General features: G+C 67.0%; 1 protein-coding gene across 2 annotated transcripts; it reads right to left on the reverse strand.

The window, feature by feature from the left end:
- Positions 1 to 751: 751 nt before the first annotated feature.
- CEP170B (centrosomal protein 170B) lies at positions 752 to 14,368 on the reverse strand. Of its 2 annotated transcripts, none has more exons than XM_058655354.1 (19): positions 14,181 to 14,368; positions 12,229 to 12,360; positions 10,296 to 10,385; positions 10,016 to 10,096; positions 9,772 to 9,828; positions 9,437 to 9,575; positions 8,789 to 8,896; positions 8,140 to 8,610; positions 7,315 to 8,018; positions 7,059 to 7,232; positions 6,730 to 6,820; positions 5,051 to 6,649; positions 4,048 to 4,186; positions 3,382 to 3,544; positions 3,134 to 3,280; positions 2,967 to 3,055; positions 2,503 to 2,596; positions 2,342 to 2,393; positions 752 to 2,265 (listed from the first exon to the last, which is right to left on the reverse strand). In XM_058655354.1, exons 2-19 carry the CDS (start codon positions 12,331 to 12,333, stop codon positions 2,018 to 2,020), a joined length of 4,551 nt encoding a protein of 1,516 aa, XP_058511337.1. In that variant the 5' UTR covers positions 12,334 to 12,360; positions 14,181 to 14,368; the 3' UTR covers positions 752 to 2,017. The 2 variants fall into 2 exon arrangements, with proteins under 2 accessions (XP_058511337.1, XP_058511336.1); XM_058655353.1 differs by having other exon boundaries at positions 4,048 to 4,291; positions 14,181 to 14,366.
- Positions 14,369 to 15,161: the final 793 nt, after the last annotated feature.

Raw genomic sequence — 15,161 nt, forward strand, 5'->3', positions numbered from 1 at the left:
AACAGGGGTCAGCAGGGTGGGTTCTCCGCACCCTCAAGCCCAGCTGTTGGGTGTCTGCAGCCTGCTCAGGAAACATGCCATTGGTGAGGTTCACACAAGCTCCTGGCAGGGGCACACTGTACAGGCACTGGGCTACCTGCTCGGCTGACCCAGGCCCATTGGGCACTGTCCTGGAGGTCCCTCGGCACATCCCAGGCTGTACCCATTGCCAGAAACTGTTTCCTGCTCTGTGAGAGCTGCTCCCTGCCCTAAGGGAACCCACAGCTGGACATACCTTCAATGAAGAGGTCCCCAGGTGTATCCTGGACTGGAGTTCAGACTCCAAGTCATGAGCGGGAAGGGACCTGCCCCACACCCTGGGGCCCCGCCTCATGCCTGTCCCTAAAGGAAGGAGGTGCTGGTGTCACCAGCAGGGGACACTTGTTCCCATCTTCCCACAGCTGTCGGCAGGCACAGGAGCGGCAGCCACTCAGCGGGGCTGCCTGGGGGCCAGGCTGTCCTCCCCAAGAGCCACACACCACCTGGCCCCACGTGCTGACACGCCTAGAAGGGCAGCAGGTCTGTCCATGGGCAGGTTTGGGGAAAATGCTTTCTTGCCTCTGGAGAGAGCTGGCAGCCAGACCCCATAGGCTTCTCCTTGCCTAGCACACTCCTGGCAGCCTCCCCTGGTCTTGTGGCCAGCCTACCTCAGGCACCCCTCCTGGCACTGTGGTCCCCGAATGAGGCCAGGGCGAGGGATGCCGGCATGCTGCCATGTGACAGAATGATTTATTAGAACAAACTCCATGACAAATCATATAAAATAACTTTCCAGAGAGACAGCACAAGACCACCTGAGAACAAACGTGTGAGGGTGGCTCCCAGAAGCCTGTGGGGCGACAGTCCCAGGGTCGGGAGCAGAACTCAATGTGAGAGCACGGATTCATGAACAACCAAAGTGAACAGTGATGCCCAGGGTGGATGATGGAGCGGGCAGCCAGCTTCCGGCTAGGACATGCAGGGCGGGCCATGGCCAGTGCCTCCTCCGAATGGACAGCAGGCTTCCTGGGGACAGGGGCACCCGGCCACCCTCCCCTATACATATACACACGTGCCAGGCAGTTGGGGCGCAGGCACACGGGACTCGTGCACTCGACAGCTCAGTGTAAACAGCAGACTCGCCCACTGGGCCTGCAGCAGGCCCAGCACTTGCAAGCACACCGGGGGATGGGCGCCTGTCCCACACCACAGCCAATGGGCTCTTTGGCTTAGCAGCCCTGCAGGGGCCACCCTCTGCTCACTCCTCCCTGCTGGAAGAGCTGGGATGGCAGGACCACCCCACAAGCCTTATGTGCAGGGGTACGTTGCAGATGGTCTACAGCCTTCAGGAGCATGGCTGAGGTCTATGGGTGGGGGAGACTGCCCAGTCACACCCAGGCCTCCGGGAGCCCTTAGCGGGATGCCCCTGAGACAGCAAGCAGTGCCCGGGCATGCCTTCAGCCGTGTATGACATGTGGCTATGTCTGGGCACACCTTCAGCCATGTGTGTGTGGACCCGTGTGGCAGTGCCATGTCTACAGCCGTGTGTATCACGGGGCTGTGCCCAGGCTGACCCAGGCCGGCTCCTTTGGGGCAGCACCCAGCTTGGGGTTGGTGCCTGTATTGGCACCTAAGGTTCTGAGCAGCGGGATCTCGGCCGCTGAAGTCAGGCCTGGGGAGAGACAGGGCAGCAGCCCCAGCCCTCCCAACATGGGGTTTTGGCACTGAATCACCACCTCTAGCCGATCCTGCTCCGAACACAGGGCCATGGCCCTGGGGGCCCTCCAATGGCACAGATCCCGCCTTCCCTAAAGCTAAGACAAACACCACAGCAGTGGAAAGGAGTGGGGGCCAGGACAGGCGGTGTCTAGGGCTGGGGGGCCTGGGTGTGGGGGCACCCGCCCAGGGTCATGGCACCTGTGGGGCCCTCACGGGGAGCCACCTGCAGCCGGGCAGGCACAGGGCACACACAAAAGAGGAGCCCCGGCCTGGCCTGTGGCTAGATCAGAAACCGCTCAGCATCAGAGAGAAAGGCAGGCTCCGAGCGTCCAGGCGGCCCGCAGCTGGCCCGCGGCGGGCGGCTCCTGGCAGTGAGGCTGGGCAGCAGGGCGTCCGCCGAGGATGGTGAAAATGGGCTCTGGGCAGCCACGCGGCCTCTCCCCAGCCCTAGCTGGGTGGCGCCCCCACAGCCCCTGTTCTCGGCCAGCAGGTCCAGGTTCCCACTGGGGTCCACGATGGCATTGATGACTGAGGGCAGGAGCAGGGAGGGTCAGGCTCTCCTCACTCGGGGCCCATCCTGTCCCCCCCGGGGGGCTGCACCCACCTTCCAGCTGCTTCTGCACACGTCTCAGTTCCTTCAGGATGGAGCTGATTTCCTAGAGGCAAGGGGGCAGCATTGGTGCGGGGGCCAGGCACGGCCCGGGCCAGGCACGGCCCTGTCCAGACAGGGATGGCTGAGGCCGACAGCTGTGTGCGGGCTCACACCTTGTTGGATGTCTTCAGGATGGGTACCTCATTCTCAGTGTTGATTCTGGCTTCCAGGTCCTCCCACGCCCGGCCCGTGTTCTGGAAGAGGATCCTGGGGGGCGGTGGGATGGAGCCAAGGTGACTTTTATGACCAAATGGCCTCTCTCTGCCATGCTGGGTCACGGGCAAATGAATGCTCAGAGCAGGACTAGGGCTGGCTGGCACCTCTATCCACCTCTGCACTGGACACGGGAGCTTGGGGGCTGAGCTGGAGCCAAGGGTACCGAGTTCAAGGTGTGCTTGCTGGGCCTACAAACTCAGGGGCCTCTGCTGCCTCTTAGACAGACACAGAGTTCCCACCAGGCCATGTGCACACTCACGAGCCTGTCGGGCTGTGCACATACGTGTACGCCCATGGGGCTGTGGCCCTGCTGCTTCCAGCTCACACACACCAGCAGCTCAGGCACGGACTGCCGACTCACTTCATCTTCTCCGCCAGCTGCTCCGTGTTCTCGCGGATGGCGTGGGACAGCTGGGACACCGGGTTCAGCATCAGGTTATCGAAGATCACCTGGAAGGGGTTGGTGTCAGCACAGCCCTATGGCCGCAAGGCCCCAGGCCCGCCTCGCTCCCCGGCAGCCCCGCGTGCCTCTTCATGGTTCCGCAGCCGCGTCTTGTTCGCCAGCGCGTCCTCCCCCCGGCTGTCGTTCATGTTCTGGTCAAAGTCTCGGGAGTTGAGGCACCCAGGGGGCACCTTCTGGAAGGTCAGGCTGGCCTCCGGAATGCGCTGCACCAGCTGTGGGGGGCAAGGCTTAGCCTGGTACAGCCGCGTGTGCAAGAGCCCACGCCTCCCGACAGCGGGCGGCACGTCCACCACAGATCTGGCCATGGGCTTACCTCCTCCCGGGCAGAGATGGTGGAGGCAGGGGTGCTGGGCACGCTGCCGAGAGAGGGGCTTCGGGCGGGCCCCCCAGATTCCAGGGAGTCAGCACCCTCCCCAGCCACGTCATGGATCTCTTGTGCCAGGATGGCCACGTCCTTCACCAGTGTCTGACTGAGTCTGCGGCCAGTGAGACAGCAGCTTGCGGGGGGCAGGGGACAGCCAGTGGAGGCATGGGGCCAGGACAGTGGTTCCTAGCCTGGTTCCAGCCCCCAATCCATGAGGGGTTGGGCTGGGGCCGGCGCCACATCCAGGCAGACCACTCTCTGCACTAGGGCCCATGTCACGTGAATGGACTCGGTGGAGCAGAGGTGGACATGTAAGCTAAAGGGGATGGGCCTAGGCCACGGCAGCAAGAGCCCAGGGCCCGGGACTGTAGGGTCAGGGCGGGGCAGATGGACAGCAGGCCAGGCTACCCCCACCTCACCCCCTCAGCCAGGTGCCTCAGCAGCCACTGCAGGCAGAGAGGCTCCTGTGGCTGCCAGCACACGGGTGTGCCTCAGCTGCTCCTGCGGGAAGCCACATGAGGGCCGTGTGGTGGATGGGGCGGCTGGTAGGTGTGGGTGCATGCATGGGCTAAGTCATGGGCAGATTCCTGAGACGGGACAGCGGGTGCCACTCACTTGGCAATCTCTGCGATCTCAGCCGTCTGCACGATGAAGCCGTACGGGTCGGGTTCCTCCTCGTCATCGTCTGTGTCCCGGGGGCCGGGAGGCCGCGAGCGAGCCCGGCTGCAGCTGCCAGCCCGCGGCGTCTGCGTGGCTGTTGAGGCATGGGAGCGAGTGTGTTTGGGGGAGCCGTGATGGGAGCCGTACTCCTCCTCGGAAGTGGACGTGCAATCTGAACCCTGCTGCCGGCGACGCGGGTCTTGGGTGAGCAAGAACGGAAGAGAGCAGCACTCAGCGTCCACGCAGCCCGGGCCCCGCGCCGAGACAGGCTACGCCGAGGCCACGACCGCACTCCCAGGAGCCAGCCCAGTTGCAGAAACGCCACCCGGCCGAGCCACATGCATACACGGCTGAACCTGCTTGCTGGGGTGGGGCCACGCATGCCGGGAAGGCAGACACAGAGCGGGGTGTAGCTCCCCACTGGGTCAGCCTAGGAGGGCGGGGACAGTCAGAACGCCTCCCTGCAGCCACCATGGTCCTGCCCTGCCCAAGCCCCACAGCCACGTTAAAGCCACGCCAAGGGCTGCACAGTGGCCAGGCAGGGCCAACCTGACCCTTGTCCCCTGCTCCTGAGGCCAGCTGCCCCTCAGCACCCTTGCTCAGGACTCAACCCCCTATGGGGAGTGCCAGCCTGGCCTGGCCCACCCAGCCCACGCAGCAGGCAGGCAGGGGGTGGGGTGGCAGCACTGTGGCTTCAAACCAATCTGACTGGCAGAGTGAGTGTCCCTCGCTGGACAGGGCAAGCCAGGCTGGCTTGGGCCAGCTCTGTAAGTGCAGCAGCCCATGGGCTCATGTGTGCCATAGAGGCATCCAGACAGACAGGTGCAGCGGGGTGGGGAGGGAGGCAGGCCACCCAGGACCAGTGTCACTTGGCTGGCTCAGCTGCCCAGCTTGGGATGCCCAGCTTCGGAACAGGCTCCTCCGTGGGTCCCCACCCTGCCCAAGCCCAGACACTCACTAGATGCATATCTTGCGCTACCCGGGCGGGCCCTGCTGAAGGGCTGGCGGGGACTTGAGGTGGCTGTGCTGGTGGCAGCGGCCTTCCGGGCAATGGCCCGGGCTTCGGCCATGGTGGGCTTGCGGTTGGTGCGGCACAGCTCTGCACTGTGGCCCGAGAAGCCGGGACGAGCGGGGCCTGTGTCTGTGTCACTGGGTCCTGTGAAGGAACCTGCCCGCTTCCGGGGCATGGCCAGAATGTCCAGGCGTGATAGCTTCTTGGTCTGTTCAGCAGCCGGCCGGCCCGCAGGCTCGGGATTGCCCAGGGCTCCCCGCTCACTGTCCGCAGCCTCAGTGTCCGAGGCATCCCCGAGCCGGGCGCGCCTCAGCCGGGAAGCCCGTGTGGGCCGGGGTGTGGACAGACTGTTGGAGCGGGTCAGAGCCTGCTGCACCTTCTGGGCACTGGTGGAACTGCGGCTTGGCTCCTCCCGGGGGGCTGGGGGTGGCGGTGGGGCCGCCGGTCTCCGGGTGACACCTGGCCGCCCTGCCCCCGTGGCCTCAGGTGCCTCGTGGTCTGAGCTGGGACCACGCTCGTCCTCCGGCCAGTCGAGGGCTCCCCGGGGCCCAGGGCCACGCCGCACAGCCGGGTGCCGGGCTGGCTCCCCGCGGCCTGGGTCCGTGGGGCCTGGTGGGCGAGGCTGCTTTGCGGAGGGCCTTCCACGGGCGCTGCCCGAGTCCAGTGTGGCTGGCGGCTTCTCCTTCTGCAGCCCCAGGGCCGGGGGTGTGGTGGGGCTGGGTCCATTCCTACCACTGAGCAGACTAAGGGTGCTGGCCGTGTCCACATCAGAGTCCCCAGATAAGGAATCCTCGGGGGGCCCAGGCATGCCGCCCCCGTCACTATCGGCAGTCTTGGACAACAGGCGGGCCTCCAGGGCAGCCAGGGCTGTCTCAGTGTCCTTCAACAGGAGCTGTGTGTCCTGCGTGGGGACGTCCAGCCGGGAGGCCCGGGCGGCGGCCAGGTCCTGCAGGAGTGGGTGGCTGGAGACGCGCAAGGGCTGTTCAGGGGCTGGAGGGCCACTGGCCGGCTCCTTGGAGGAGGCCTCCCTGGGCAGGGCCAGGCCGGGGCTGTCCGGCTCTGGGGATCGTCCTGCCCGCAGCTGGAGGGCCAGCTTTCTGTCGCTGCTGCTGCTGCTGCATAGGCCAGCCCTGGCCGGGGCACCCCCCGCCTCCCCGGGAGCCGCCGCTGGTTTCCTAGGGAAAGTGGTGTCCCCGTTCTGGTCTCCGATGAAGAAGGAGGTGGGGGCCGGTTCCCTGGCAGCCCGCGATAAGTGTCGCTCCTGGCACCAAGCCAGTCCCTCCTGCGGCTCCTGGCCCCGCTCGGGGCCCCGGCTACCGTCAGACCCACTGGTGTCACTGAGGCTGTCGGGGTCGACGTCCTCCCGGCCTACAAGGCAGCCACTTGGCTCGCTGCCCAGCTCGGGCGGCCTAGGCCCACTCCTCCGTGCAGCATCGGGGCCTACAGGGCCGTCCGCCCTGTCGCCAGGCAGCTGGGGGAGCAGCCTCCGTGTGCGTGCGTGCGGGGTCCCCTCCGACTCCCCAGCCCTGTGTCCAGGGCCCTCCTCTGTGAAGCACAAGGGTATCTGTCAGGGGCCACGGCCCCCAGGCCCCATGCGGCCTCACCACAGCACAGGGTCCACTTACCAGCCAGTCCGGGGTCCGAATAGCTGTCAGCTAGGCTGGCCCAGCGGGACACCCACTTCTGAGCTCCAGGAGAGCCAGGCAGCTGCGGTCCCTATGGCAAGAGGGCAGGCGCATTGCAGGCAGGGTGCGGGCAGCTTGCCGGAGGAGCCAGGAGTCCCTGTGGCCTTGCTCAGGCCTGCGTGAGTCCAGTGGCGCTGCCCGTTGGGTTCAGCACTGCCCAGGTTCTGCCCAGACCTGGACACACCTGAATCTGGCACACCCACCAGGGGAACTACCCTGGGGTGAGGCCCATCCTCATCACCACCCCCTTCATGCCCTCTGCTCAGTACCTGGTGCTCTGCTGAGGGTGCCACGCCTGGTACCCGAGCAGCAAACTCCTGCAGCACGGCCACACGCTGGGCTACGGCTGCATCCCTGGGCTCCTCCCGGTCCCCCCTGATAACTGGGCGGAAGGCGGCCGAAGACGCCCTGCAAAGTTCAGGGGACTCAAACACTCCGAAGACCTGGCGGGAGGAGACGGCAGGCACCAGGTCAGGGGTGCTGGGGTGCAGGGCCTGGCTGCCCGGGCCGCCCGCCCCCACACACCTGGTCGATCATCCTACGGGCCTCTTCCACCTCCTTGTCCTGTGCCTCGGTCTCAATGGTGTAGGTGCCCGCATCACTCAGACTGTCCTCCTCCTCTACTCTGCCTGCCCTGGGCAGCTGGGGGGCAGCACCAGGGGGCTGGGGGGCAGGGGACACCGCAGGGCTGGGCCCCCGGGGTGTCAGGGCTGCAGGCAGGATGGGGGGTGCCTTTTCAGGCCCAGGCCGGGTGGTTGGGGGACCGTCCCCCAGACACTGGGCCATGAACTCTTGCGCCAAGCGGGAGCGGCGCCCCACACTGCCGAAGGGGCGGGCAGGGGTGCGGGGGGCGGGAGCGGGGCCCCCCAGCCTCTCCTCAGTCTTCTCACGTTTGAGTGAGCTGGCCCTCTGGGGTCCCACAGCACCTGGGGCTGCCCGGTCCCTCTCAGCTGGCCCAGAGGGACCACGGCGCTTGTCGGCCCTGGGATCACCGGGTGGGGTGTGCGTGAAGGACTGCGAGCGCTTCTTGCGGGGCGTGTCTTCATCATAGAACTCGATGACAAAGGCCTGCTGGTTACGCAGCAGCTCCTGGGGGTCTCGCTTGATCTGCCGTTGCAGCCGCACCTGCTCTGTGCCCGGCTCCACGGAAGCCCCGGCCACTGCCGCCGCCGCTGCCTTGGCCAGGGGATCCTCGGAGTCACTCTGCGTGCCATCCTCATGTTTGTGGCCTGGGGAGGGGTGGCCATCAACCTTGAGAGCCCTGGAGGCTGACCCATGTGTCATCTGCGGGACCAGGCAGGTGGCTCTTGTCCTGCGGCCACTCCTGGCACCCCCAGCCCAGGAACTCACCCTTGGGGCTGCGGCTACGGACAGGCAGGTCGCTCTTAGTGCTGTGGCGGTCATCCCCGGGCCCCGCTCGCCGCAGCAGGCTTGGGTCGTTGTGCACCAGCCAGTCGGCAACCTTGGTCTCAGCTGAGACCACCTCTACAGCCGTGGGCTCCCGGGCCGGGGGCCGCCGCTGGCGCATTGAGAACTTGGTGACATGGTCCTTAATCTTCACCTTGCCTGGGCTGCAGTCGTCAAACTCAATGGTGAAGGAAGCATGGCTTTGCACCACAGGGGCCACCTCTGAGTCCCCGCCGCTACCCCTGGGTACCGCCTGCGCCTGTGCCTCCGGGGCCTCCTTCGTGGGAATCTCGAAGTAGCTGGGCTCGCGCCGGAACGAGTAGCCCGGAGGTTCAGCGGGTGCTCGGAAGCCAGTTGGGGAGCCATCAGGCTCTGAGTCAGCCACTGGCAGTGGCAGTGGCTCCTTTGGGTGCTCTGTGGGCACGGCATGCTCAGATCAAACCTCCAGTCCACCCCCTTGCACCCTGCCCTGGCCCCACTCCAGCCATACCCCCTGAGTCCTCCAGGCCACACCAAGGCCGCGCTCTTCACCCCTCCACTCTCCCAGAAAGCCCTGCCACCCCTGTGCTGCTCGGGGGCCCCAGACGCCCACCTTGGCAGGGTTCCTCCTGGTGCCGGCCCTCGGGCAGTGTGCCATCGCCGTCATCCTCCCCCCACCACGAGGGCTGCCCATACAGGGGTGTGCGGTAGGCAGCCGCCTCTGCAGAGGATGGAGATCCCAGTGTGAGCGGGCCAGGCTCCGGCTCCAGCCTGTCCCTGTGCAGACCTCACGGGCCCGAGGCTGCGTTGCCCTGTTCAAGCGGGCAGCACAGACAACCCCCACAAACCTTCCCGCTCAGGCTGACTCTCACCGACACCGCGACGCAGGTGGAGCCACGCCCAGGCAGCTGCCGCTCCATCCCACTGCCTTCCAGAACACTTCACTCCTGTGCCTCTGTGCCACACTGGGCACTTGCTGAGCCCCCAGGCCTTGCTTCCCTGCCACCCAGGTATGTCTCACCACACGCCCACCAGCAGCCAGGGGTCTCTGCAGGGTCAGTGTCAAGGTCACACCCTCTGTGACCCCTGGGAACACTAGGGTGGACTAGCGGAGGACAGGGCCCAGGGACACGAGACACAGGTGAGCACGGGCAGGGGCTGGGGGCCTCAGTCTTGTGGGTTGCTGTGAGCCTTGGATGTGTGGCAGCCAACTAAGAGTTCCCGCGGGCATGGGGAGCTGCCCCTGCCTCCCAGCACCTACCTGCTCCTGGCCTGCGGTCCCCCTTGTCCGGCCTGGGGTTTGAGGACTCGCAGTAGAGTGGGGGTTCAGGCTGAGCCTCACCCCTCACGGGAGCTGCACCGTTGACGCTCACCTGCAGCTGGCTGGTGTACTTCTCATGCTGCAGGCGGGCAGGAGAGGGAGGGCTGGCCATCCTCCAAGCCACCCAGGGCAGGCCGAGCCTCGCATCTCCCCCTCCACCCACAGGGCCTGGGGTCTGCAGCACAGCCCACTCCCAGGGAACCCAAGCAGGGAGGGAGTGGAGAGGCCCCACCCCCCACTGCCACACTGGGCTGGCCACAGGACAGGGCACCCACCTTGAGCGCCTCCTCGGGCACACGGTGCTGCACCCGCTCCAGCACATACATGTTGGGATGTAGTCGCACATTAAGGAGAACACGGCTGGGAGGGGCCAGGATCAGCTCCAGCACCCAGCGCCCTGGAGTTCCTCCCCGCTGCTCCGGGAACCAGATCCGGCCACCCAGCCACCCCGTCCGCCCCAAGGCACAGGGGACCCCAGGGGGTGCCGAGGGCCGGTAGTACCCGCCAAGCCCCAAGGGTATCGTAGCCGAAACGGACGACATCATTAAGCTTCAGTGTGACGTACTTCTGGTCTGGGATGCGTATATCATTCACAAACGTCTGCCAAGAAGCCACGAGTGACCAGAGCCGCCCAGAGACAAGAGAGACGTCGCCCGGCCTCCGTGGGCCCGGCTGGGCGCACAGGCCTCAGTGGTGCCTCATGCCCAGGCCGTGGGGAGGACAGATGCTTCGCCAAACAGCAGGCCCCCAAAGCCCACCCAAAGAGGTTCGCCCGAGCTGGTGGGGTGCTGAAACTCACCCCATTCAGGCTGCCCAGGTCCTTCACCCAGTGCTCGTCCTTCTCTTGGTCGTAGTTGATGACGGCATGCTGCCTATCCACACTGCGGGACTAGAGACGAACGGGCAGCCCTCAGAAGCCCAGCCACCTGCGTGCCCCGTGGATTGAGGGCCCCAGTACCCCAGCAGGTGCAATCAAGCACCCAATAAATGCAGCACAGCATCCCAGCACACGCAACCCAGAACCCCAGCACACGCAGCCCAGAACCCCAGCACACGCAGCCCAGCACCCACCACACACAGCACATAGCCCAGCATCCCAACACATGCAGCCCACCACACACAGTCCACTACCCTGGCCTCAGAGCAGCCACAGTCAGCCAGGGCCACTCTGGCTGGTGCCCCCTCAGGCCCCGGGTGCTTCTGAGCCAGCGGTGGGAGGACTGGGAACCCTCTGGCACCAGGCACAGGCCCGGGAACAGGCCGTTCCCTCCCAAGGGCAGGCAGGGACAGCCAGCCCGGCTCCTGCAGGACCCGGGGGAGGCAGGAAGGCAGTGACGCTGTCTTGAAGAGGCACAGCCCCCAGGCTCGTGCACTCCCTGGCCGGGATGGCCACCTGCATATACACCCAGAGCAACCCCATTGGGTGTGTCTGACCACCAACTTCCCTGGGCCCCAGGCCCACGTTCAGTGGCTCACAAGGTGGGCCCCGCTGCCCCACCCCCACACCACACGTCACCGTGGGTATCTGGAGAGCAGCTGTGTCCATCCTCATCCTCATCCCAGCTAAGGAGCCTCAGGCCTGGCGCCAGGGCCAGGAGAAGCCAAAGAAATCCCGCAAGCCAGGGAGGCCACCGAGGCTGGGCCAGCCTTTGGGGTACTAAAGGCAGCTCAGGGCTTGGGTCCCCCCTGGAGCTCATGCAGGAGCCCCAGACCCTGGCCCTGGCCACTTGTAGCACGGTACGTGCAGGACACCTTCCCCAGTAGGTAACCAAGCCTACATTTGTGCCTGTGTGTGTAAGCTGGCGCCTGAGCTCTGTGCCATACCCTTAGGCCCAGAAACTGGGGGTTAGAGTCCAAACCACAGCGGCCTCCCCAGTCCCTGGGAAAGCAGCCAAACAGGCCCAGGGGTCCAACAAGAGCATCCCTGCATCCCTCCCAGCAAAGGCTTCAGGACTGCTTCCCCCAAGATGCCCTCCTGGCCACCTCGGACCAAGTGCCTAGTGGCCCCCCAAGCTGTGGCTGGAGCAAGCAGAACTGTCCAACCCGCATGCAGGCCGCTGGGGGCCTGGCTGCGTCCCCCACCCCGACCCAGTATCCACAGGCACTGTGCCCTGCTTTGGGGGCCTCCCAGGGACCACGTAGTAAGGGGGCCCACAGCCAGACACGCTTCCTGGTACTGCCACGACAAGCCAGCAGACAGCACATACGTACTGCCCACATGCCCAGTGCCCAAGGCTACTGCTTGAAGCCCTCTTCCCCTGCTCGCCTGGCTTGGTCTCCTCGTCATACCACACTGCTATAGAGTCCCACCTCAGCATGGCTGGCACAGGCTGGTCCCGACACAGCCCGAAGCCCCTGCCAGAGCCTCAGACAGCTCTGGGTGTGCAGTTCTGGCAGCCAGGGCTGCACCCAGGGCCACGGCGGGCCAGGGAGTCCCTGGGGCATGAGGCAGCTTTCCTGCCCCATGCAGGCCTCATGGGGGACTGGACGGGACAGTACCCCTGGATTCTCTTCCTTCTGAGCATGCCACCAGGGACCACCGCCAGGATGCCCCGTCCTGCACCTGGTGGGCCTGGAGGGCCTGCAGGGCAGCACCCAGCCGACGCTGAGGGGCATCGGCCTTGCTGAGCCTAGCAGAGCCCCAAGTTATGGGAAGACTAGTGACCACACGGAGCCCTGTCAGCACCCACCCAGGGTGCCTCCAGGGTCCCAGTTCTGGCTGGCCCGCTCACCTGCAGCATGAGCTCACACTCATCACGCCCCACGAAGATGAGCTCCCGAGGCAGCCGGTGCCGCGTGCCACTACTGCTCACCAGGAACCATGACGTGACACTCATCTTGGCACCGGCCAGGCCCGTCCGGCTCTGTGGGAAGCAGAGTTCAGAGTGGAGCCCCTGGCCACTCCAGCTGGCTGCTGCTGGCCACCTCGAGAGATGCCGGGCTCCAGCCATGACAGGTCCTGCCTGGCCTGCCCCCTCACGCTGTGGACACATGTGCCCAGAAAAGCCAGCGGTGGGAGCAGCTGCTAGCACAGCCCATGGCATTGCGCCAGGAGATGCGACGAGAACAGCAGGTACAGAGCTGGGGACGTGGCCCTGACCTGTGTGCACCCAGCAAGGGATGTCCACGTACCCTTGGACCATGGACCACCATGGGGGACGGGGCACGGCCCTGTGTGCCTGAGGCTGTGACATGGGTCAAGGAGGCATGTGAGCGCCTGTGCTGTGGCCAGCCAAGTGGGCAGCACTAGAGGCCCTTGGGGAGGGGGGAAAGCTTGTATGACCACCAGGAACACCTGGCCATGCGCACAGCCTGGCCAGGTGCCCACGTTCACATATACACTGGCAGAAGTCAGCAGCGGGCATGGCAAGCAAGCAAGCTAAGCAGAACAAGCTGTGCTGGGGGGCAGGACACCCCTGGGAAGCAGGAGCCTGTCTCTACAGCCCCCAGGGGCCTGGTGACACCACCTTCAGGGCAGAGGTGGGCAGAGGGATAGCAGCCAGCTGCAGGTAGCAAAGCAGGTGGGGAGGGGGAGGGGCCAGGTGGGGCCAGGGCAGACACACAGGCCACACACAGGTCCCGGAAATGCAACAGCCACCATGATCACGCGCACCAGGCCACACCCAGTCCCTCTGCCCAGGGAGGGGAGAAAAGAGGGTCCTTCGGAGCGCCTGTGGGAGGGGCGGGGCCTCAGTCTCCTTCCAAGCAGGCAGGGGGGACCAAGGCCAGGATCCCGAGCACAGCGGCCCCCCTGGGCAGGCAGGCGGAGTCAACAGACCGGGAGCCAGGAGGCAGCTCTGGGCCCTGCTGCTTTTGAGGGTCCAGCCGGGAGGCAGGCGCTGGAGCCGGAGCGAGTGGGGCCTCAAGCCCCCAGCACGGGACCCTGGGCACAGCCTCTGCCTGTAGCTCCAGCTGGGCAGCGGCGCCCAAGCCCAGCCCCACGCCGCACACCCCACTATCACCTGCACCAGTTCCCAGGCTCCCAGCAGCAGCAGGCCTGGGGATTCCCACTCCGGACTCCGGCTAAGAGAAGCCAAGCTTTCGAGGCCCGGCCCTGCCGGCTAAGCCGCAGCCGGCCGTCGCCTGCCTCCGCCATCCCATCCCGCAAAGGCCTGGAGCCGGCTCGGGCTGCGGAAGCACCGGTCTCCGGAAAGGGAGAACTTAAAACGCCCCGGGGTGTCCCCAGCCGCCCCACAATGCGGGAGACAGGGACCGGTGCGGGATGCAGGCAGCGCAGGGCGCAAGGAGACAGGGACCGCGGGCAGACGGCGCTGGCGAAGGGAAATGGGGAGAGGAGGAGGAGGGACCGGGAGGAGAGGCCGGCGGGAGGGAGGCGGCCTGGGCGGCCGCCGGGGCACAGGGAGAGGCAGCGGCGCCTTCTGAATCAGCGCCCGCCGGGGCGGCCATGGCCGTGCGGGTGCCGGACGCGGACCCAGACGCCCAGGCCCCGCCGCGTGGACGCGCGCGGGGCGGCCCCTCCCGGCCTGGCGCAGACCCCGGCCGCCTCCGCGCAGGCGGGGACCGGCCCGGCCAGGTGTGCCGGCGCTCCCCGCCCCCGCGCCATGTCGGGCCCGGGCCCGGCCGGTTCTCCCGGGAGTCTCCCCGATCGCGGCGCGGCCCGAGGCGCGCAGGTGCGGGCGGAGAGCGGGAAGGCCGCGGCGAGAGCGGGCCCGGCGCGTCCTACCTGCGGCGCGGCCCCGGCTCCGTCCCGGCTCCGTCCCGGCTCGGCCCGGCCGAGCGCAGCGCGGGGCCGCCTAGGACATGCCCGGCGCGCCCGCACGCTCGCGGCAGCCCCGGCCGAGCCCACGGCAGCGCGGCCTCGCGCGGCGGGGCCTTGACGTCTGCGGCGGCCGCCCCGCCCCGCCGCGCGCCCCGCCCCGGGCCGGCCCCCGGAAAGCAGGTTAGCGCTGGCAGCTGCGGCCAGGTGCGGCGGAGACCCCTCCCCGCCACTGCGCCGGGGCCCGCCCCGCGGCTCCCACGGGCGGGCGAACGCCCCACAGGCCCCGGCTGCCCCCGGCCCCCCAACCCTAGTCCCCGGCGGCCCAAGGAGGGACAGAGGGTCCACGAGGTCTGCAGAGTCGTGGCGACGCGCATTCAGGCCCGTAGACGTTCGGGCCCGAGTGGGGGTGCTCAGGGAGGTGGCTGCGGACGCCCTTCTACCTCGTCCCGCAAGTGGGCCAGGCCTAGCGGATGCGGGGGGCTGCACCCGGGCGCACCCGGCTCCCAGGGTCCCACAGTCGAGGGGCAAGGATGAACATGGGAAGAGGACCTGCGTTCCGGGTGGGGGCGGGGTGACGTGAGGAGTGCTCCAGACCGGAGCCCTGGCTTTGTCCAGTGCGCTGCTGGCGTGTCCTGCGCCTGGCTTGCTGGCCACCACCTGCACCGCAGGCAGCAGTGCCAGCAGAGCCTCCTGTCTGGCCGGAGCTGGAGCTGCGAGCGCCGATGGCACCAGACGCCCGCACATGAGCGGAGCGCTGCCCTGCCTCTGCGTTGGCAAACAGCCTGAGGTGCCCGTGGGGCTCGGATCGCCTCGGGCGAGGGGACTGCCCCGCAGCCAGGTGATCCCAAGGCACCGGGCAGCGCCGCAGGAGAACCTGCCCTGCAAGGGTTTGGGGGCGGTCCCTGGAGTGCTTGGTGGGCCTGGTCCCTGAGAGGGTCTTTTGAG

This window comes from Ochotona princeps, chromosome 26, assembly GCF_030435755.1.
Source record: "Ochotona princeps isolate mOchPri1 chromosome 26, mOchPri1.hap1, whole genome shotgun sequence".
Classification (NCBI taxonomy): domain Eukaryota; kingdom Metazoa; phylum Chordata; class Mammalia; order Lagomorpha; family Ochotonidae; genus Ochotona; species Ochotona princeps.